This window comes from Anolis sagrei, chromosome 4 (assembly GCF_037176765.1).
Source record: "Anolis sagrei isolate rAnoSag1 chromosome 4, rAnoSag1.mat, whole genome shotgun sequence".
NCBI classification, from domain to species: Eukaryota; Metazoa; Chordata; class Lepidosauria; order Squamata; family Dactyloidae; genus Anolis; species Anolis sagrei.
The window spans coordinates 68,113,015-68,136,291 of NC_090024.1; the positions used below are offsets into that span (position 1 = coordinate 68,113,015).

A 23,277-nucleotide genomic window follows, 5' to 3' on the forward strand; every position below is an offset into this window, starting at 1 on the left:
AAAAGGGAAATGCGAAAGACTGCTCAAACTTCCGTACAGTGGCCCTTATTTCTCATGCCAGTAAGGTAATGCTCAAGATCCTGCAAGGAAGACTCCAGCAATACATGGAGCGAGAGTTGCTAGATGTTCAAGCTGGGTTTAGAAAAGGCAGAGGAACGAGAGACCAGATTGCCAATATCCGCTGGATAATGGAGAAAGGCAGGGAGTTTCAGAAAAACATCTACTTCTGCTTCATTGACTATTCTAAAGCCTTTGACTGTGTGGATCATAATAAATTGTGGCAAGTTCTTGGTGGGATGGGCATACCAAGCCACCTTGTCTCTCTCCTGAGGAATCTGTACAAGGACCAAGTAGCAACAGTCAGAACTGACCACGGAACAACAGACTGGTTCCAGATTGGGAAAGGCGTACGGCAAGGCTGCATACTCTCACCCAACCTTTTCAACTTGTATGCAGAACACATCATGCGATGTGCGGGGCTTGATGAATGCAAAGCTGGGGTGAAAATTGCTGGAAGAAACATCAACAACCTCAGATATGCAGATGACACCACTCTGATGGCCGAAAGCGAGGAGGAGCTGAGGAGCCTTCTAATCAAGGTGAAAGAAGAAAGCGCAAAAGCCGGGTTGCAGCTAAACGTAAAAAAAACCAAGATTATGGCAACAAGAATGATTGACAACTGGAAAATAGAGGGAGAAACCGTGGAGGCCGTGACAGACTTTGTATTTCTAGGTGCAAAGATTACTGCAGATGCAGACTGCAGCCAGGAAATCAGAAGACGCTTACTTCTTGGGAGGAGAGCAATGTCCAGTCTCGATAAAATAGTGAAGAGTAGAGACATCAGACTGGCAACAAAGATCCGCCTAGTCAAAGCCATGGTATTCCCTGTAGTCACCTACGGATGTGAGAGCTGGACCTTAGGGAAGGCTGAACGAAGGAAGATCGATGCTTTTGAGCTGTGGTGTTGGAGGAAAGTGCTGAGAGTGCCTTGGACTGCGAGAAGATCCAACCAGTCCATCCTCCAGGAAATAAAGCCCGACTGCTCACTGGAGGGAAAGATACTAGAGACAAAGTTGAAGTACTTTGGCCACATCATGAGGAGACAGGAAAGCCTAGAGAAGACAATTATGCTGGGGAAAGTGGAAGGCAAAAGGAAGAGGGGCCGACCAAGGGCAAGATGGATGGATGGCATCCTTGAAGTGACTGGACTGACCTTGAGGGAGCTGGGGGTGGTAACGGCCGACAGGGAGCTCTGGCGTAGGCTGGTCCATGAGGTCACGAAGAGTCGGAAACGACTGAACGAATGAACAACAACAAAACAGATTTATTAACACAGATGCTGATACCCTTTCTGGATTCTAAAAGTGGTTTAATTTGAAGCATACTCTTTTGCCAGAATCTATGGTTGCTGTAAAATCATATTTTTTCTGCAATCAACTTGCATGCACAGGTGCACTTGTAAAACTGTGTGTTCCATTCTTACAACAATATTAGAAGCAATAACTGACGCATAAACATTCACTGAGAGAATATTTTTAAAAGGAGATACCTACTTGATGATAGTATTTTTAAAAATAATTGTTGCTATTTTATTCGCATTTCTAGTGCATATAGTGCTTCAGATTACGTACACTCTTTCTGATTATAATGAACACGTGTTTCTGTTTATAAGGCCTCAAACTGCTCTATAGTAGATATTTCATCATCACTATACACATCAATACCCCATGACGTGAGGTTGAAGTACTGAGGCACTTCTCCATGCCCTCTGAGCATGGGTATAACCCTCAACATTTACAGTCTATTATTAAGAATAATCCCTGTCCTGATGAAAAGCATGTGTAGATATGTGAGACTATTTTATCGCTGAAAATCAATATGAGTAGTTTTCACCACAGAGAATATTTGTGCAATTTTCATCCAGTATTCACACATCTCAAAGTGTTTTGAGAAATCATTATGTGCAGAAATTCATGTGGGAGTTTTTGTGTGAAAATAGAACAAGGGTGAAGAAGATGGCTTTTCTGCAAAAAAAAAAAAATCCCCACTTTTCTACATAGCCATGTGTTGTGTTTGTACATGCACAAGATTGCAGGATTTTGAAGGGTTTTTTTGTGTCCAAGATTTGTGACCTTGGCACAATCTTGCACCAAAAAATGAATTGTGTTTTCATAAATATATATATATATTTAAAAAACTTCCATGTACATTTGGCCCTAAGATTTTGTGTGCAAGATCTCCAGGAAAATGGAAGAACCACAAATATCTCATATTCCCTCTTTCTCATATTCCCTCTTTCTCTCACTCTGACATAAAGAGTGGAAAATGGCATGGGGGAGCAGGAGGTGGGTGGATAATTGGTGTGATAGGGATGGGAAGAGGAGACAGCCAGTAGCAGAAAGAGGTCAAGGCAATACCAGTATTTCTCATGGCAGTGCTCTTGGCAGGTTTGAACTTAAAAGAGCATCATATATCTGTCCTTGTATTCATCCACCTTGTCTCTTTCCCTTCCCTTTCCCCAACTTGCCCCTTTGTCTACTCCTCCATCTGTCCAGTTCTACTTTACCCATTTATGCCTGCATACAACAAGCAAGGCCAATCTAGTTTTCTCACTGAGGCTGCCACAGTAACAACAGCTGCTGCAACCCTGTCCCATTTCCTTGCTTTCTTGTTGCCACTGCTGCCACCATCCTACCTTCCTTCTCCACTCTCTTCTCTCCCCTCTTCCCATTTTGTTGCATCTGTCCATCTCAGAGACTCACATACCACCGATCCTCCCTTCGCATACTTCCCCATCCCATCTCCTCCTCTCTTCTCACCTAAGTGAGGAAATGCTTGCATCCCCCCACTTCCTGTTCCCCACATCATCTTCTCCCCTCCCACCTAAGTGAGCGAGGGGACACACAAATCCTTCCTCACCCCACTCCTGCATCCTCCTACCTGAGTGAGTAAAGGAAAGAATTTGTATTTTCTCCTTCCTTTCCCTCCCACGTGACTTAGTGAGCAAGGGAATGTATGTTAGGCAACATCTTTCCTTCTGCCTTTGTCTCCCAGTGACTATTGTTAAAACTGTACTTGTCATCTCATCACCATACCCACAAATTTTGCATTTCTTTTGCTATTCACACATACAGTCTTCCTTCAAATGTCTATTCTTAGGCAGTTCACTCCATGCATCTAAAAACCTCCATTTAGTCCGTGAAAGCTTATGCTACCAACTTCTTTCTTTCAGATAGTCTCTAATGTACAACAAGATCCCTTTGCATACTTGTATTCCAGACTAGTATAGCTATGCCTTTGAATGCTAAGAACAATGAGATGTCTTAAATCAGGTGCAAAATTGCAGGTGAAATGTATGCATGATAAGTCAGTTAACAAATACTGGTTGCAGTTGTGAGGGTAGATAGTTAAAACACTAAGGGCCCTTCTGCATTGCCCTAAATCCTTTTTTTCTCTGGATTAATTTGACTCCTGCAAAGATCCACACCTAAAGGTAAGGTCCCAGTCTTTGCAGGTGCCGGGTCTGTGGCGATTGGCTCCCAGAACAGCATCTAGCCACCCTCCAGCCCCCATTCCCCACTCTGCCAGCAGCACAGGCCCCACTGGAGGGCTCTCCTGATGTGCGATGTGTCAGGAGGGGGGGGAGGATTTCCCGGCAGACCCCTCAGGTACGTTTTGAGGAAAAATGGGAAGGTGGAGGGTGGCTTTTGTTGACCCCGAGGGCATCTTGCCACACTCCAAAGGAATGCATTGGATTTGGGTTGAGAATGAGGACAAAATCCCAGAAGACCCATAATTTAGGGCAGTGTGAAAGGGCTCTAAGCGTACATGGTTACATATTATGTTTTCACAGTATTTTTGTTGATCAGAAAATGATGTAGAATATGGTGACGTGAAGTGATTTAATTAATATAAGCAGCTGTATTTACAGATATCTTCCACACAACATGTATCTTCCACAGAGTAACTGTTCAGACAAGCTAAAAGAGAAATCTGTAACAAAAGTCATTTTGATACTCAGGGATACAGATTTGAATTTCTGCTTCATTTTAATTTTTTTAAATTAATCAGCCAGTGAGAAAGGTCCACGTGACAAACTAAAAAGGGTTTCAGATATAGTCACCTCTACCTTCAAACAAATTCAGATCTAGTTATAGCATTTCATATAGTTCAGATCATCAGAAATGACACTCAGAATTTATGCATTCTGTTTTCCAGCCCCCCTGTGGTCCAAATTCATAGCAAAAGAGAGGCAAAAGTTTTCAGCAAAGCTACAGAATTCAAAGACAACAATATTTTACTGAGAGAATGACATTACTATTCCAAGGAATGATAGACTGAAGGCAGTTCCACACAGTGATAAAGTCTACTTCGACCCGGGTTTTAAAAACCCAGGTCAGGGCAAACTGTAGTCCACACACCACCAAATAAGCCCACCCTTTCCATGGGCACTGTCTACATGTTCTCCCAGTACCTACCGGGAAAACAGGGAGACAGCTCCACCCCTCCCCAACCACTCCCAAAAACCTCTTTTAATAATAAAAGAACTTACCCACCCTCCATTAGCATGGTGCCAGAGCTCTCCTGGCGCAGAAGAAAGGTGGGGAGGAAGAAAATCACTCCTCCCCCCCTTTCTCCTGCCAGGAGAGCTCCAGTTTCATGCTGATGGAGGCTGGGTAAGTTCTTTTATTTTAAAAAGGGGGTTGGGGAGGGGGTTGGTGTCCTCACTGTTTTCTGTCCCCAAAAATGTGGGACTAATGTCTGGACTGCCCCCTCAAAAAAGTCCAGAACTTTTGAGGGAGCAGTCCACACAGTGGAAATAGTGAGTTCGCTCTGTACCTTCCGAGAAGGAATGGAATGAACCCACTGTCAAATTGATTCGCAACAAACTAGGGTTTTCCTGTTTGTGGCAAATGAATTCATTTTTTTCTGTGGGACATCATCTGGATGTCCTACTTTAAAATGCTGGAACTCCCGCTTTAAAAGGGATGTCTGGATGAGCTCTTAGATCATTAGTCTGCCTCTTACTTTGCTAAAACTGCAAAAACACATATCATAGTTAACACATTCAATGAATATGTTAAATACATTTATAGAACAGAAAAACGTATTTCAAACTAGTTTAAACTGCTTAGAATTGTCTGTGAATTCCATATCAAGCCAGAACAGTATTGTTTAGTATTTAGAACATGCTCTCCAGTAGGAAATTAGGGCCGCCAGAAATATATTCCCAATTATTCCTAACTATGCATGCTAACATTATGAAAACTTTATTCCAAATGTCTGGAGTTGACCAGAAGTTTTCCGTTCTGTTTATGGAATGAACACATTATTCAAACATGTTCTATTCAATTATTGCCTGTGTGACAGTATTGTCAAAAAGGTATCTTTAAGTTCAATTAAATTCAGGTTTAATTGGAAACATGTTTCACATATATTGAGCAAGTATCTATGGCTTAGCTAACTCAGATCACAATCCTGACATAGCTGGATGTAAGCCAAAAAGCTTTAAACTAGCATAGCTAATGATGGGAATGCTGGGAGTTCTTTCTCAACAATCTGTGGAGGGCTAGGTATTAATACTGTATTTCCTGGCATATAAGACTACTTTTTAACCAAGGAAAATCTTCTCAAAAGTTGGGGGTCATCTTATATGCCAGGTGACGTCTTATAGGGTGGGTGCTGAAACTTCTGAGCCAGACTGGAGAATCAGCGGTGGCCGCATATGGTGGGGAAAGCTCAAAAACGGCCACAGCCACATCCCTGCCGTATGTGGTGACAGTATGAAAGCAACAAGGGCAGCACTGTACAAGTACAGTAGAAGAAAATCCAATCACCAGGATTCATGGAAATAAGTGACTTAACGTGGTCCCAATGATAAGGTCAGGGGGCACCTCACCGGGAAGGTGTAAGTGAAGGGTGGAGCAAGCTGCAGGTGTATAGGATGCCAGGGGAATTGAAAAATGAGATCGAGCAGTGCTGTGCTCAGAAAAACACACCTTTTTCACCCGTCTGGCCCGTTCTTGTATCCTATTACTCTACCTCCTTCTCTGCCTCTCAGATCTTGATCCTGAGAACTGCTGTGAAATGGCACAGATGCACATCTGTGAGATCTAAGAGGCAGAGAAGGAAGTATGGTAATAGGAAAATTAACATATTGAAATAAATTCTGATGTTTTTAAATTTTTATTTGGTGTGCGTTGGGAGAGGGTAGTCTTATACAGCAAGTATATCCCAAACTCTTTATTTTAACTTGAAAAGTTTGGGGTCGTTTTATAAGCCCATTCGTCTCATACACCGGAAAATATGGTATATTGATTGGATTAATTTAAATGCATTTAACTCTATACTAAACTGAAACCCTAAGCTGGTAGTGTTTCCATACCAAGATTTAAGAGAATCTTTTCTTAAATTTACAAACCATTGTCAAACTACTTTTCTAATCTATGTCTGAGAAACACTGCCTTTCTCCATTTCCATATATTAAAATTGAATATTAGCCTCCTTGATGATATTTTCTTTGTGACATAGGATTTTTCTATATCACTTATATAATTTATGACCATATTTATCCATCTTGATCCACACATTCACAATCTTCCTGGATCAAAATTTGAATGCTACATTGGTTTCTTATAAACATCATCATACCTGCCTAATTTGACAGGAGAAGTCCAGAGCTAATCAAGCCCTTAGCAGTATACTGGGAATTTGTATCAGGCCCAGCAGAAGTTCCACAGCTGGATTTTATATATATATATAATTGGTTAGCCATGAAATGTCATATGTGAGTTGCTATATTCTCTCTAGGAGAAATACAAGGAAACAAGGCCACCTGCACAATATCAGTTGTTCTGCATTTGTTTCATTCTTATATTGCCTAAAAGTGTGGTTTAGATTTGGAAGTATAGGCAGGTGCAAAAAGAGAACTGAGCATAAGCCCTCTGTGATGATGAATCTAAGGATACTAAACCTCAGCTCACACTTGCCCTAGGCCAAAAAATGCCCATCACAGCAAGTGTGGAAAGGCTTCAGAGATGTTGCAGCTGTAACATATCTGTTGTTTTCTCCCTGATTGGAGCTAGCCTGATAGATAGTTACTAGAACCATGCTGTAGTTGGCATTTTTTAACCGAAGCAAAGTATCCTGCATCATCATTACAGAAGTTGTAATAAACAACAATAACCTAGCAAAATGCTTCTTTGGGAATGCCCCAATGGAAATCACTAAATCAGGACAGGACATTAGAAAGTCTTTTGCCCTACTTATATGTGCTTGTAATAGTAGCCTGAAGTCAGCTTGATTCAGCAGTTGTAAGCATACCCACAGTCTGAACCATGATCAATTGTTTGGTTCTGTAAATGTTTAGGAGTTGTTTCTGCTCTGGTCTCAAAGCTCCTTTTATAAAGCAATGATGTGCAACATCAATATGAAAGGGAACTTCTGGATCCACTAGGAATACTATAAATAACAGATTGGGGGGAAGGGTAGCAGAGGCCAGAAGCATGTAGTCTTAGATTGTTTTAAAGCAACTAAGCAATAATCTTTCAGTTAATTTAGGTCTTAGGAAAGAAAGGTATGACTCATAAAAGAATAATGTTATCATTTTGATGTATTATTATTTAGAAAATATCTATATATTTTAACTGCATGCTATGGCAAACGAGATGGTAACGTTCTTGTCTGCACGATTTCATATCAAAGAGGGTTTGGTCAGATTTTGAATTCTATCCTGTGATTAAAAAACTAAAGCAAAATAGAATAGAATAAACCAGGAAATCAGAGTAACAACAGTATATATCCTTCACTTTCATGGATTCATTTTCTGGAGAGTTTTCATAAGAACAAACCAAACACACACTCCCTATCTCTAGTCTAAAGTTCTACCTTCTATAATTCGACCTGCTCGGTCTATAACTTGATTCTCTGTGTTATGTAGATAAGCTCTAAATCTTTCAGATCCAAATAGCCGATCCTGTTGTTGGGAGCCAATAAATAGGCTATAAATCAAAAGTTTTGTTTTAATACAGTATCTGCTATGGACCTTGAAGGAACTGGGGGTGGCAACAGCCGACAGGGAGCTTTGGCATGGGCTGGTCCAGGAGGTCATGAAGAGTCGGAAGCAACTAAACGAAAAAACAACATCATGGTCTGATGGTTGATTTCAAGGAAAAAATGAAGACTTAACAAATAGGATTGTAATTTACAAAACTACATGAAAATCACCATGCTGGATGTCATTCTTTTTTACATATGATTCAAAGGAGTTAAGTGATAATAATTTGACAGTAAACATACTCTAGGCCTCTTCCAAAGTATATTTTGAGGATGGGGTCAATATCTATATATACAAAAATGCTCTGTGCATAATGAGTACCTTAAAAACAAAAGAACCCATGAACGAAATCACACCAAATTTGGCAACAAAATGTCTCACAACACAAGGAGTGACCATCACTCAAAAATTATGATTTTGTCATTTGGGAGTTGTAGTTGCTGGGATTTATAGTTCACAATCAAAGAGCATTCTGAACTCCATCAACGATGGAATTGAACCAAACTTGGCACACAGAACTCCCATGACCAACAGAAAATATTGGAAGGGTTTGGTGGGCACAAGCACTCAATACAACAAAATATGAACACAGATGGAGTTTGGGGGAAATAGACCTTGACATTTGGGCGTTGTAGTCACTGGGATTCACAGTTCACCTACAATCAAAGAGCATTCTGAACCCCACAGAATCGGGGCAAACTTCCCACACAGAACCCTCATAACCAACAGAAAATATTTAAGGCCATCCAATCCAACTCCCTTCATCAGGGCAAGAAAACGTAATCAAAGTCCTCCTGACAAAGACCCATCCAGCTGTAGATAGATATAGAGATAGATAGATAGATAGATAGATAGATAGATAGATAGATAGATAGATAGATAGATAGATAGATAGATAGATAGAGATAGAGAGAAAGAGAGAGAGAGAGAGAGAGAGAGAGAGACAGATGATAGATATGATTCACACACACAGAGATATAGTATCATAGATTTGAAAGGGACCCTTAAAGAAAGACAATGGTATGTTGCATGTTCCAGGATGGGCAAACCAGACACTCTCCACATCAACACTGACAAGAAACAGCAAGAAATACTGTTTACCCACAAGCACAAAGAAATTACATACTATTAGAAACGAACACTTTCTCATTATTTTATTTTCCAGATCAACAGAATGGGCCACAGCAACACGTGGCAGGGAACAGCTAGTCTTTTATATGGTTGTACTTTTCACCCCCACAGGAATTCACTGCTCTCTGGACATTGGAGGCCATTACATGCCACAGCCTGGGAAGATATTCTGCTGAATTCAACAAGGCTTACTGTTATTGTTGGTGACAGCAGCAGTAATTATGAAGATTATGCTATTTAACAGCATTATTATACCAACCATTAACAATATGCTTTTGGAATGATTAAAGGGGCATGGTGTGAAGGAAATCAAAACTGTTAACTGCAAAATAAATACCAGAAATATACATCTAAAAACAAACTAATATATAATCCCATTAAAATAAAGGCAGTAGTGTTCAAGGTCTAAAAAGGAAGAAAAAAGTTTGAAAAGCAAAGAAACATGTTGGAAAACTACTGCTGAAAAGAAAATTGAAAAACAACTGCTGAAAAGACAATTACATGCACAATATTAGATTCTCTATGTGGTGTTTCTATTCTTTAGGAGCACTGGTTATTCTTTGTGTGGTGGGACACTTGGAGATCTGAGGATCTGGGTAGGTTTGTATAAAGTGAAAGGGTTTTTCAAGTGGCATGAAAACCATTTGGTGCTTTATATGATACTTTGAATTAGGCCTAGAAAAAATGGCAGTACAGATCACAAAGTGCTGAATAGCCATATGGACCAATTCCTAGTAACATAACTCCATTTGGGGTTGCTAAAATTTCTAGACTACCTGTATTTACTCATGTCTATTGCACCATCAACTCTAATGAACATCTCAATTTTAAACCCTGAAACCAAAAAAGTATTTGCCAGAAAATGTAATGCAAAAGGTGCACTGTTTGTAATATGCCCATTATAGTTTCTGCCTGCTTAGAATTCCTTATTTAAAAACAATTGTGTTGGAACACCAGGGTTTTCAGCAATGGAAAAGAAACCTTGAGGTGCATCTATACTGCAGAATGAACCTACTTTATCTGCCTTGTTTCAATGCTATGGAATCCTGGGGGCTGTAGTTTTACAAGGCCTTGAGTCTTCTCTGCCAAAGAGTGTGAATGCCTCATCAAACTACAAATCCCAGGATTACATAGCATTGATTTCTGACAATTAAATTACATTTGACATGTCTAGAATAGAAACTCTAGGTTCTCCTGATGCAGCTTTCCTGTTGCTTTGGTTCATCACTAAGATTACCCTATTATGCAAATCTAATGCGTAACACACCCTGATTTTCGCAAGGTAAGTAAAGGTAACGGTTTCCCCTTGACTCTCTAGTCGTGTCTAATTCTGGGAGGTGGTGTTCATCTCCATTTCTAAGCCAAAGAACCGGCGGTGTCCTTAAATGCCTCCTAGGTCATGTGGCTGGCAGGACTGCATGGAGCACTGTTACCTTCCAGTAGAAGCGGTACTTATTCATCTACTCACACTTGTATGTTTCCGAATTGCTAGGTTAGTAGAAACTACTGTACCTGCATTGAATTTTAGAATGATTTAAATAAAAGATTAAGGGATATGGATAACTGTAGATAGGATACCAATGTCTAAGCAGGATTGTAACTAAGTTGTGTGTAATTTAGGGCGCCTGTGCCTCCAGACAATGAAGGGTCTAGAGCACCCACAACTATATACCTGATGGTTTAAATGAGTGCACCACCCTCTTCTAAAGCTTTACTTAATGGGCAAACTGAACACTTAGTGAGAAGACAAGCCCTATACATACATCTTTTCTAAATCATCTCAGTTTATGAGTTAGTCAAGTCCTGCAGCAAGAAATGAAGAACGCACACACATATACACACAGTTGTTGATTTTATACATTTATAAAATTCAGAAGTGTAGTATGAGATGAACTAAATTATTTAGTGTGCAAGCAAGAAATTTTTTTAAAAGCTTTGTTTATTTTAATCAGAAAGAAAAGGTTTGCAAGTTATGTTTTCCACAGTTAAATCAATGGAATTTCAAAGTATTTAGCTCTGGCCGGATTATGCTCTGTATTTACCAATTAGTGTATTATGTGATGTTTTAAAGTAGTCAAACAGTTGTCTAAAGCCATGTGCAGAGAGGGACTTTTGGGTGCCTGTTAACCCTGCCCCAAAGGAAAAGTGAGCATTTCCCTGAATTAAGGATTTTTTTTCCAGCTCAGCTAAAAATCAGTGCATTGCAATAATGACCACCTTCCCACACACATCACAGCACTGTGTCCCATCACTGCATTGCACACAGCCTGCAGGTGGCAGGGCAGAAGTGGAATTTTACATGTTGAGAACTACAATAAGGGGTGGCTATCCTCAGTTGTTCTCAGCAGCAGGTTTTTCCATTGCCTTTGGGGAAGTGGAAGAAGCACGTTTGAAAAGTTTCTCATAATGCACTGCAAGCAAAAGAGAATAGAATAAGATGACTGCCTCTTGTTCAAAAATCTTTAGACATGTTTCTAACGCCCTCTTCCTTAGCAGTGGTAGTGAGAAATGAAACATGGTGACTCATGCTCTAGAAGATAATAGCATAGGGGAGAGGGTCATAGCTTATACTAAGGACCAGTCACTAACCAACACTTCTTCCCCCCCCCCCTTAAGATTTGGTTCCTATGGAATCCATTATACAAGCACATATCAGTTGATAAACATTGTGTAGACTTATGAATGAAGATGGAGGAGATCTTAGATAATTTCCTGAGGCAAAGTTTTGAATGTTTGTATAATTTTGGGTATTGCCATTCAAAATAATTTTGAAAATAAAAAAGGAGAAAAAAAGATAATTTCCAGAGACAAGAAATCAAAGGTAACTGGAGGCAAGCTTTCAGGCATTTTCTGGTTCATTGAGGATTTACAGTTTTATTGTAATGATGGATTTTTGGTTCTGAAATGGGAATATCTAAGACCATCCTAAATCTTAGATCTCCTTGTTAATTCAGGCACTAATTATCTTCTCCATTTTTTTTTAAAAAAAGTGATAATAATTAAATACTGTTATTGTCACAACTGTTGTTACCCATATCCTTGCATATTTGTAAAAATCAGCTGTTTAAAAATTAGTCTAAAGCTCCATTCTAACCTATGTACCTGTGCAGGGGTGTTCATGAGTAACTGGTTTTATAGGCAGTGTCATAGCCCTTGCATAGCTGCCAGAATGGCATTTATTCATGTAGAGGTTAAAATTATTGTTCAGGAGCAGTTGGAGTGATTAGAAATTAATATTCTCTTAAAGCCATTTAAATGCTAAAATGTTTAACCTTTCAAGGGACTTCATATTTTTCTTGGCTTCAAGCAATCACAGGCGGTGCGAAGCATAACCACATAAAACATTCATTTTATCTTGATTTTTATTGTACCTCTAGGCGGGCAGCTCTACTAAGTTTCATATATTTTGCACTTATTAGCAGGTATTTAACTCCCCAGATGAAGTCTGCTGAACATGTCATAGTGTGAAAACACATTTTCACTGGAGTTGGAAAGAGATTAACTACTCCATGCATGGCTGTAGAACTCCACTGCACTACGCTGTAGTGCAGACAAAAGTAATTAAAAAAAAGAGGGTGAAAGCTAAGCTTTCTAGCAATTCAAGTCTTAATTTGAACTATTATTTTTCATCTTTTATTTCACAAAAACTAAGGGTTTTCATTTTTACTCACTATTGCTTTGTGACAGTTAATTAAAACTCAAAGAAAAAGTAAAATTATATTTTCCATAACTATATGTGTTGCACAATAGAAAATTAGTGTTCCATACTTAAATTCACCTTGGAAGTTTCCCACATTGAACCCAATCATATTGTACTATAAGCAAAAGTGGAATAAATAGGATGACTGCCTTTTGTTCAACAAAAATCCTTAGACCTGCCTCTAGTGCTATCTCCCACAGCAATGACAAATGAAACATTCTAAAGCATGGGGGGCCCATGCTTTAGAAGAAAATAGTAATTGATCAATGGTGAGTTACAATAACAACAATAATAATAGCAAAAACAACTTTATTTTTGTACTCTGCCTCTAGCTCCCCGAAGGGACTCGGGGCAGCTTACATGGGGCCAAGGCTGATCAACACAGTTAAAAAGTAACACATTAAAATGCAAACAACAACATAAAACAAAATAAAACAACAACATTATAACTATATAAAACAGGCATCAAAACCAACAACCAATAACAAATTCAATTAGTTATTGAATTTGGCTCTTGGAAGAGAGAGAAAAAATGAATGCAGTGGAGTCCAATCTTTGGTCCTCCAGGTGTTTTGGATTTCAGCTCCCAGAATTCCATTGGACTTGCTGGCCTGGGCTTCTGGGAACTGGAGTCCCAAACACCTAGAGAACCAAAAGTTGCATACCACTACTGTAATGCATTAAGCCAAAAACAAAGTCAGTGTCTGGAGAAAGATATTTTGAAATCCAGAGTAGGCTGCCACTAAAGTTTTAGACTACTTAGCCTGGATCTATATTGTCCTATATCCCAGGATCTGATTCCAGATTATCTGCTTTGAATTAGATTATATGAGTCTACGCTGCCAGATAATCTAAGATAAACAAATAATCCAGCCCTGGCTTTACACTGCACTCAGGATCTGATTCCAGATTACATGTTCTTGAACATAAGACAAATGTTAAATTTATCTCTGGTTTCTTATAATGATTGATTACCCCTAACTATGACCATTGAATGCTCACTATTGCATATTTTGGGAAAGAATCAAAGAAAATACTATATCTTTTAGGAAAGAATAAGAAGCTAGTTGAAACACTGAACAGAAGTATCTCATGTTATCACATTTTATTGCATATGTTAACATGACTCCATTTGTCAGGAATTTGTGAATCCCATACCTTGATTTCAGCATGATATTGGCATAACATGTTTTTCTTTTCCTTTCACACAGTGGGTACAAGATGTCTCTGCTCTTATGTCTACAAAATGTCTCTGTATTTCTCTTTGCAAAGCAAATTAGGCACATACAGTAAACATAGAATGATTGACTGACTGATGAGCCTAGTTCTGCTTTCTCAAAGTCCACACAACAAAGCAGAAACTATCTTAATTTTCCTATGTGATTTTGTGTGTCAGAGGCAAGTCCCATTCAGGAATACTACCAAAATATACAAATAGATTTATTTTGGGACAAAATAAACAGTGACGTGCTGTGGTTACAGCTTATATTGGGTAAAACCAGACTGATTGGAAGTTTCATCTAGCTTTTCTCTGGTGTATGTCCCTGCCTCCCCCCCTCCCCCCCCCCCAAAATGAGCCAATGAATTCAAATTCATTGGCTTGAAGCGTTTTGCTTCTTCCTAAAGCGTATACAAAGTTTATGGGCTTCTGGGAAGAAGACGATTAGCTTAACCCAGATACTCCACCTTCCCTGAAGCAGCAAACTAGCCTTGTGATAAGTTGCAGAATGCATTTGCACAAAAAGTAGTTTTGCAAGTACAAAGCTCTCTCAAGACCAACAATAAAATATACAGTCCCACAGGCAAGGAAAACTTTTTGTGAAAACCATCTTGTGAGAACAGGATAGGTGAGGATTTTCATAGCATTATGGAGTTGGAAGACTTACTTAGACGATCCCTTGTAGCCCTAGGTTGATGGTCCTCCAAGTGTAGTGTCTTGGCGGTGGGTCCATAGGTGGCTGTGGAGCCCTATTCTTGATCCGCATGTTCTCCTGCAGTGAGTTTCCAGGTAGAAGGTGGTCCAAGTTAGGGTCGGCTTGATGTGCCTTCCTCTTGGCCCATTTCTCCCTTTCACTTTCTATTCAAATTCTACAGCACTGCTGGTCCCAGCAGACCTCCAGTTAGAGTGCTTGAGGGCCAGGGCTTCCCAGTTCTTGGTGTCTATGTCACAGTTTTTAAGTTTGGCTTTAAGCCCATCTTTAATCCTCTTTTCCTGTCCACCGGCATTCACACAACGTGGCCAGTTCATGGCGTAGGAGTTGATGGCGTAGGAGCATTGCTTCAATGCTGGTGGTCTTTGCTTCTTCCAGCACACTGCCATTTGTCCACCTGTCTTCCCAAGAGACTTGCAGGATTTTTCAGAGTCAGCACTAATAGAATCATTCTAGGAGTTGAGTATAATGTCTGTAGACAGTCCATGTTTTGCAGGCATATAGCAGAGTTGGGAGGACAATACCTTTATAAACAAGCACCTTGGTCTCTCTACGGATGTCTGGGTCCTCAAACACTCTCTGCTTCATTTGAAAATATGCTGCACTCGCAGAGCTCAAGCAGTGTTGTATTTCAGTGTCAATGTTGACTTTTGTGGAGAGGTGGCTGCCAAGGTAGCAGAAATGGTCAACATTTTTATGTTACACCATTAAGCTGTATTTCTGGCATTTCAGATGGATTGCCTGGTGACTGCTGGAAGAGCAGTTTAGTTTTCTCGATGTTCAGTGAGAGGCTGAGCTTATCGTATGCTTCTGCAAAGGTGTTTAGAGTGGCTTGTAGGTCATGGAGACCACAGGACCACTCAATTAAAATACCCCTGATAGATAGCCATCCAGTCTCTGTTTAAAAACCTCTAAAGAAAGAGATTCCAGCACACTCTGAGGCAGTGTATGCCAGTGTTGACCAGCTCTTAGTGTCAGGAAGTTCATCCTAACATTACGGTAATCTCTCTTTTCCTGCAGTTTGACTCTATCACCCCATGTCCTTGACTCTAGAGCAGTAGAGGACAAGACTGCTCCATCTTTCATCTCTGTAATTTTAAACAAATTGGAATATATGAAAAATACGGTTACATCAGGATATGTGAGCTGCCTCAGGTCCCTTTGGGGAGATGGTGGCGGTGTAAAAATTAAGATGATGGTGGTGGTGATGATGATGATGATGATGATGATTATTATTATTATTATTATTATATGCTTGTATACTTGCATTGTTTCGGTCTATGTTTATTGCTGAATTGAGTACTTAAATATGATTTCAAGCAGATGGAATTTCCCACATCTTGTGCTATTTTTTACTGTTAATAAATGTTGTATAGTAGAAACTACAGCTGCTTCTGGCAACAATCCATTATGTCATGAGACAACAGTTATTCCATCTGTGTTGTTATGTACCATCTACCCACAAGCACTATTTAAAATCAGATAATTTAGGCATCTGATAATTTGGATTATCATTAGTTTATTTCCAGTGTTTTATACTGTTAGGGGTGTTTAGTTAATGGAAAGAAAATAATGTGGGTGCTTTATTGCTAAAATGAACTGGGTAAACATTTTTTTTGAAAAGGATGAGTAACCCTTATCCATCATATATTTGTAATTTGAAAGCTGAATGATGTGGCTTGAAGGAAAGGTGTACTTTATTAATGAATAATGTCAGGGGTAAATAAATTGTGTGCAGTACAGCTTAAATGTTGAATGGTCTTTTAGCTAATTCCCTGGACATTCATCTTGGTACTAAAGCCAACAAGAAGCCCTCATAAGTATAGAGATTACAAAGTTATTATTGCCTGGTAGCATGGGCTGATCTATTAAATGCCAACAGCCTTTGCAGTTCTTCTTAGAGATAATTCACAGGTGTATAGTGCAGTACTTTGCACATTAAAGCCAAGTGTAGGAGAAGCACTTTTAATGCACAATCTAAGACTTATGCTAGATATTATTTAACACCTTTGAAGTTTCCAATCAAGGATTAAATATTTCATCAGTCACCTGATACTCCTATACTACAATAATGAAGTCACTTTCTACACTCTGACAGTTAAATTGCACGTGTAGTGTTTATGAATGCATTTTTATCACTTGAGCAATTAAGAGTTCAGAAAAAGGTCTCTCTTTATTTCATGGCTGTGAGATTGAAATATTCAGCCAAACTGGATATTAAAATTTATATTTTGGCAGCCGATGTAGAATGCAGAATTGCATCTGATGACACTAAATCAAAATGAGTGTGCTAATAGTTTGCTTTTTGTTTTGTTTTTTCAGTCTAAAAGCTCTTGGTCTAAAAGCTATTTTAGAACCTGTTACACATTTTTAAAAATGGCTGCACTGTGTGCAAAGCTTTCTCCCATATATGATTTAGGAATAGTATAGCTGGTAACTAAAACCTTAGAGGGGCAATGAAGTTTAGCATTTCCTTTTCCTTAAGTGTTGCCTCTTGCCTTGCAGTTCTTGTCCTGCTGATTGTCACAATGAGACGACGGAAAAAAGAACCCCTTGTGTTTGATGAAGAGAGAGATATCAGGGAGAACATTGTCAGATACGACGATGAAGGCGGTGGAGAAGAAGACACAGAAGCCTTTGACATGGCTGCCTTGAGGAACCTCAACATTATTCGAGATACCAAGACGAGGAGGGATGTGACTCCAGAAATCCAATTCCTGAGTAGACCATCATTTAAAAGCATTCCAGATAATGTCATTTTTCGGGAATTTATTTGGGAAAGACTAAAAGAGGCTGATGTGGATCCCTGTGCTCCACCATATGATTCCCTGCAGACATATGCATTTGAAGGAAATGGTTCTGTAGCTGAGTCACTCAGCTCCTTAGATTCTATCAGTTCAAACTCTGATCAGAATTACGATTACCTCAGTGACTGGGGCCCCCGTTTTAAACGGCTTGCAGACATGTATGGAACTGGACCAGAAAATTTGTATTCATAGCCTTTGAACCTTTCTACGACAATGCACTAAAGATAAAGAAAAGAAAAAAACTCAATATATGAACTAAGGAAAATCTGTAAATATTTCTCCATTTTTAACCTTTTGGGTTTTTTTGCCTTGGTGAAGCATACCTTCATTAGAACTTTGTCCTAGGGACTGCACTGAACATACATATCCTGGGCATCTAATGGCATTTTTAGTAACATTAAGATGCTCAGCCATGTGCAAATAGATAGCAACCCTCAGATACCTGCAGAGGCAACTAACCTTTAAGAGTAAGTAGTGCACTGTGACCTCACTGAGCCAATGATATCCTGTAGATGCCTTCACAGTACTGCTAGGATTAGACTGCAGAGTCTGCTTAGTGAGAAGGGAGATGAAAACATTCACCACCTAACAATAATAATACAGTATATTGTATACAGAAGATAAGGCTTTTATTTACAGTACTGCATGCAGTTTGCTGGCTCAAAACATGTCAAATGCAATGACTTTAAAATATTTGGTTTTAAAAGCCAATTACTGGCCAAAAGCCTTTGTAAATAGCTGGATAAATCTGGAAAAAAAGTCTGAATTCAAATAATGCAACATATGCCATTGCCTTATCAAAATCGTTTTAAGGATATGTCAGAAAGCCGGGAAAGATTCCTGCAGTTTTGATGCCTGTGTAGGTATGGGGAGAAGTTGCTGTCTATTTTTAGTTTCTTTTTTAATTGTTATAATTATTATCTCTTCTGATTAGTACAGGAGAGATTATGCTTTCTTGCTTTTTTAAAAAATAAAATGTTGACATGTAGAGGTATGTTTATTTGGGACCTCCAATCTCCACCATGTTCAGGTTTATTATATTGCATCATGGTATTAGATGCTTGAGAACATGCTGTTTTTCCTCCAGTCTCAGCTACACGAAGGAAATGAAGCATGGAAATAGAGAAATTACAGTGAAGCAATTGAGCCTGTCGTTCATCTCTCTGAGAGGAACACTGCTACAAGGACACACCGCTGTCATTGTTCTTCTGAGCCATTATAATGTCTGAGGTTTTGAATAAAATGTTTATACTTTGCATTTTCAAAAGGTGACTACAGAGGCAGCCAGAGTTGTCTGTAACAGAAGTTGTAGTTTTCAAGGTCATCCATTCTATGTGCTCCAGTGATTTAAACAAACCTGCTCCTTCCATGAAGCTCCCTACCTCTTTTGCTGCTGTGGAATCACAGCAAAGGACTCTTTTACATTTCTTTCATATGTTAAGCAGTGTGATGTGATTAGCACCAGAATCCGTCTTCAGATCCTGACGCACATGAGTATTTCCCCCAGGGAGCTAACTTCATAACACATTATTTCTATGCTGGTTCAGGTGTACCAAACTCAGACAATTGCAGTCAGTTAAAATAATGTTGGATTTTTTGAAGTAGGATTTCTTAGACTATGACAAGTTTTTTATGATTCAGGCAATATTGATATTTTAGCTGCCCTGATTTATTACTAGAAAGTAAGACATGAATTCAAGTAGAATAGAACTTTATTTTAATAGTCTTTTCCTATTTTATTCTTTTGCTCTCTTCTGTCTGAAGACTGCTTGTTGAGTGAATACAAATGAATTCTGAAAATACATATCACATGTTTGGTCATAAAACCTTTACAGTGGCTAGATAAGAAAAAAGAAAGTCTTGAAACCTAGTCTTGTTTGCAGGAGCACATCTAAATCTCAAAAAAGCAAGGCCCCTGTAGACCACAGGTTCTCAGATGTTATCATGAGCTCCCTGAGTTAAGAAGCTAGTGGTCTGTCCTTACTCAAACTGGTTTACTGACCCAAAATTCAGTAGATGACCCTGTCCCTTGCATCTAATGAAAAGCAATGACATACTCTGATGAAGGAGGGAGTGGGCACGCACAAAGTGAATCAGGAAGTTTGTGCCTTCTATAGCAACTGTCAACACCACCATGTAGAGGACTACCTTACATTTTCAGAACTCAGGCCACAGAAGGTAATATTTATTGTGATAATAATTTTTATGAAAAAGGACTCGTGATGAAATCTAGGAGAGGGAAATTACTATAAGTCTCTCAAATTCTTGCAACTCAGCATTATGAACTACATGAAAGTGGCCTTCAGCTTCATCAAAGGAATAAAATGTGATCATGCACAACATCTTTGATAACTTTTTGTAGACAATCATTGTTTCATTAGATTTGCTTCTAGTTGTATTTTATATATGCATTCTATATATGTATGCACACACATACACATATATATGACTGATTTTATAACAGAACTCAAAGATATTGCCCTTAATCACTTATGTAAGAAAAAGAAAATCCTGTGAATTCATATGAAACTCAATAAGCCTTTGAGATGCAGGAGTTATGTAAATGTGATGCAAGTAGAAATCGGAGATTTTTTGTGGACGAATCTCCTTTTCCCCCCCAGCATACTACTGTAATTCAAGGCCAGGATCCAAAGACATGATTATTCTGCCAGACGAAGGAAACATTTGTCTTCTATTGCTGAAATGCTACTTCCTCATGCCACGGATAAACAGCTGGAATTCAGAAGACTGTCAGGCTGATTGCTGATATGACATTTTCCCAATAAAATGTCTCTAGATATTTTAGGTACTACTAAAGGACCTCTGTGGATCCTGGTCTAAATTGTTGCATTAGATGTTCTCATAGACCACTCATAATAGACAGATGTATATGTGCAAATATGCCTTTTATTTTTTTTCTTTTATATAAAATTGTACACTGTCAGTTTTCTTATAAAAAATGAGATCATTATTTTGTGTATCTGTTACTCTATATTGCTTCAAGCATGAAAATGTTAACATTTTTGTTCTTCACAATGACTTCATCTATCACAAAAGTTGATAATATGAAAATATTATTTCAATTGCTTTGTTATGTTGATATCCAACAGTGAAAAACACAAAGGTCAAAGAGAAAGCAGGAGTGGTTTCTCAGACTCATCTCTTAAAATTAAGGGATGGAGGCCCCTGGTCAATTCTGTTTGGGGCACTACCTTCACCTTCTGGCCTCCTGATGGTGGTCAAACCAAACTGACTGAGAGGCTAATTTAGCAGCAATGTGCCACTTAAGTATTCTTAAATATTGGTATTTTAGGATATTTATATGGGAGTAGGCTCCTTGCTACTAATTTAGCATTCATAGCTGTACAGGCATGCACATTCTCCTTAGGGAGGAACACAGACATTGCAGTATCTTGAGTGTTCAGCTTCGTTGCATTCCGTTATATTGCATTTAAAACATCTTACATCATTATGTGGATACCAAATGTTATACTTTTCATCACGATATGTTATGGTGACTTTATCTGTCTATTCAATTCTTTACCAGGCTGGGTATTAATTAACACATGTAAAACTTTACCCTTCTAAAGCATCCAACATAGCCCTTTATTCTTAAGCATCATCACGTTCTTTCCATAGTTTCTCATACTGTCTCTTAAGGCATTATACAAACATTTCATAGAGGCTTTTGTACATATAGAATGCTGTCCCTTGAATCATATCAATAACTTTCTTAACAATACAGTTTATCCACTCATCTATTTAGATATACATTTTATCTGCTGGAGGAGCTATACATTTCTAACAGGCATGTGGAAATACCCAGACATTCAGGGGTTAATCTCCTTGAGCACTGTTTATCTCTTAACAGCATTCATTAACGTAAAGGTATTAATAGGTATCTATTACAAGAATAATGGGACATAAATATATCTATTTAAGAGTACCAGTATAACAGCATATTTGACATCAGGTTAGGCAGTTATCAGTCTATTCATTTATCAGGAACTGCATAGCTTGAAGGTGGCATGGTTGCCTTCTCTTCATATGGTACAATTGTGCCATATGAATTGGGCTGTGTCTTATCCTTTTTTGTTCTCTCCTAAGCCCACACATCTTGATTAGTTGCCCATTCAAAGCAAAGAACTCACAGCCTTTTATCCAACCAAAATAATCCCAGTTGGGGTCCAGTAGGAATAATTATCATCATTGTAGAGAGAAAAAGCAGTGTATAAATAAACATTAATAATAATAGTCCAGGAATACCTAATCTACCAGTTTAGGTTGGACCATAGTTCCACATACATTCACTCTGAATCAGTCCAAAGACAATTGCACGCCCTTATGTTTCCCGCCCTTTCCCGGTACCGTGATCCCACACTCTTATGTGGGTGGGGTTTTTTAAATCAAGTTTTGTTTCCCAGCCCTTATTCTATGTCATTACCAGGAGAAAGCAACCCAAAAGGTGTGACGGAGGGATGAATTTGGAATTAATAAAGTTCATTCTACCTGTGGTTGCAACAGTCCTTTCTTGGTCTTCTCTCATACAACTCTCCATGCTTCCTAATAGCATTGCCCCTATGTCTTTTCTAGTTTCCTAGAGGTTTTTCTGATTTTTTTCATAGACAATTCATAGAGGACACCAGTGCGTACAATGGTCAGGGAAGAATTCTGCCTCATCTTTTTATTTCAGAAGTAGAAGTCCAGTGCTGAATTTTGACCCCTGACCATTGCCTCTGTTTTTGCCCCTTCAAATTCCTTAAATATAAGTTGCATAAAGATAAAAAGTGTTATGCTTGTAATTAGAGATATAATTATTCACAACATTTTTTTCAAGGAAAACAATGATTTCTTAAATTCCTCTCTGCTGCAAGGAATTTTTGAAAAACATCATTTTCAAAGCCTATTTACAATATACACAACTATGGCGTTCTTTACTTATTCTGCTAATAATGCAGTAGGCTCACTTATCATGTGAGCTTCATTGAAAACAGTTTGATTTATACACAAAGTGACTTGAATGCCATAGAATTGCCCTGGAGGTCCTAGAAAATGTTTAGAGAATTGTTTGTCTAAGCCTCCAGGGCTATTCTGTGGTCAACTTCCACCAAAAATTCTACTGGAAGTTGACCATGATGAACAAATCAACCATAGAAAACTGTTCTAGGCATTTTCTAGATCCAGCATGATTAAATGGTACTGCTTTAGTCAAAATCCTAAGACATTCATTTTAGGTAAGAAAAATTGAATTTGAGATGAGGCCATATTATGTGAAGGGTCCTGGAATAATGAAAGGTCCTTGAGTAATATGTGGGCCTACTAAATATAAGACATCCAACAAAGCCAAACTTAAAAGCCTTCTGAGGTTCATTACTTGTAACACGGTGTCTTCATTATCCTTTATAATGCCAGCTTCATCAGGGTACATAACAAGGGGAGGGAAAATGTAGAAGAAGGAAGGTTAAGCTCCAAATTTTCCACACACGCTGACATTTATTACATCCTTGCTCTGCCTCAGCAGCACTCCCTGCTATAATTATAGCGTAGCCTCTCATTGAGACTAACTACTCGTCAATTGGGACTAAATGTGATATCAAACCAGACACTGAAGACACCATTAGACTATTCAAGTCTGACGAGAATGGTCAGTCT

At 38.8% G+C, this 23,277-nt stretch overlaps 1 protein-coding gene across 1 annotated transcript in view; it reads left to right on the top strand.

Annotated features, from left to right (window-relative positions):
- CDH7 (cadherin 7) overlaps positions 1–22,151 on the top strand; it is a 147,175-nt gene extending 125,024 nt beyond the window's left edge. The window contains exon 12 of the mRNA XM_060775002.2: positions 17,324–22,151. Within this exon, the coding sequence (XP_060630985.1) occupies positions 17,324–17,817 (494 nt within the window). The 3' untranslated portion in view covers positions 17,818–22,151. The remainder of the gene's footprint in view (positions 1–17,323) is intronic.
- Positions 22,152–23,277: the final 1,126 nt, after the last annotated feature.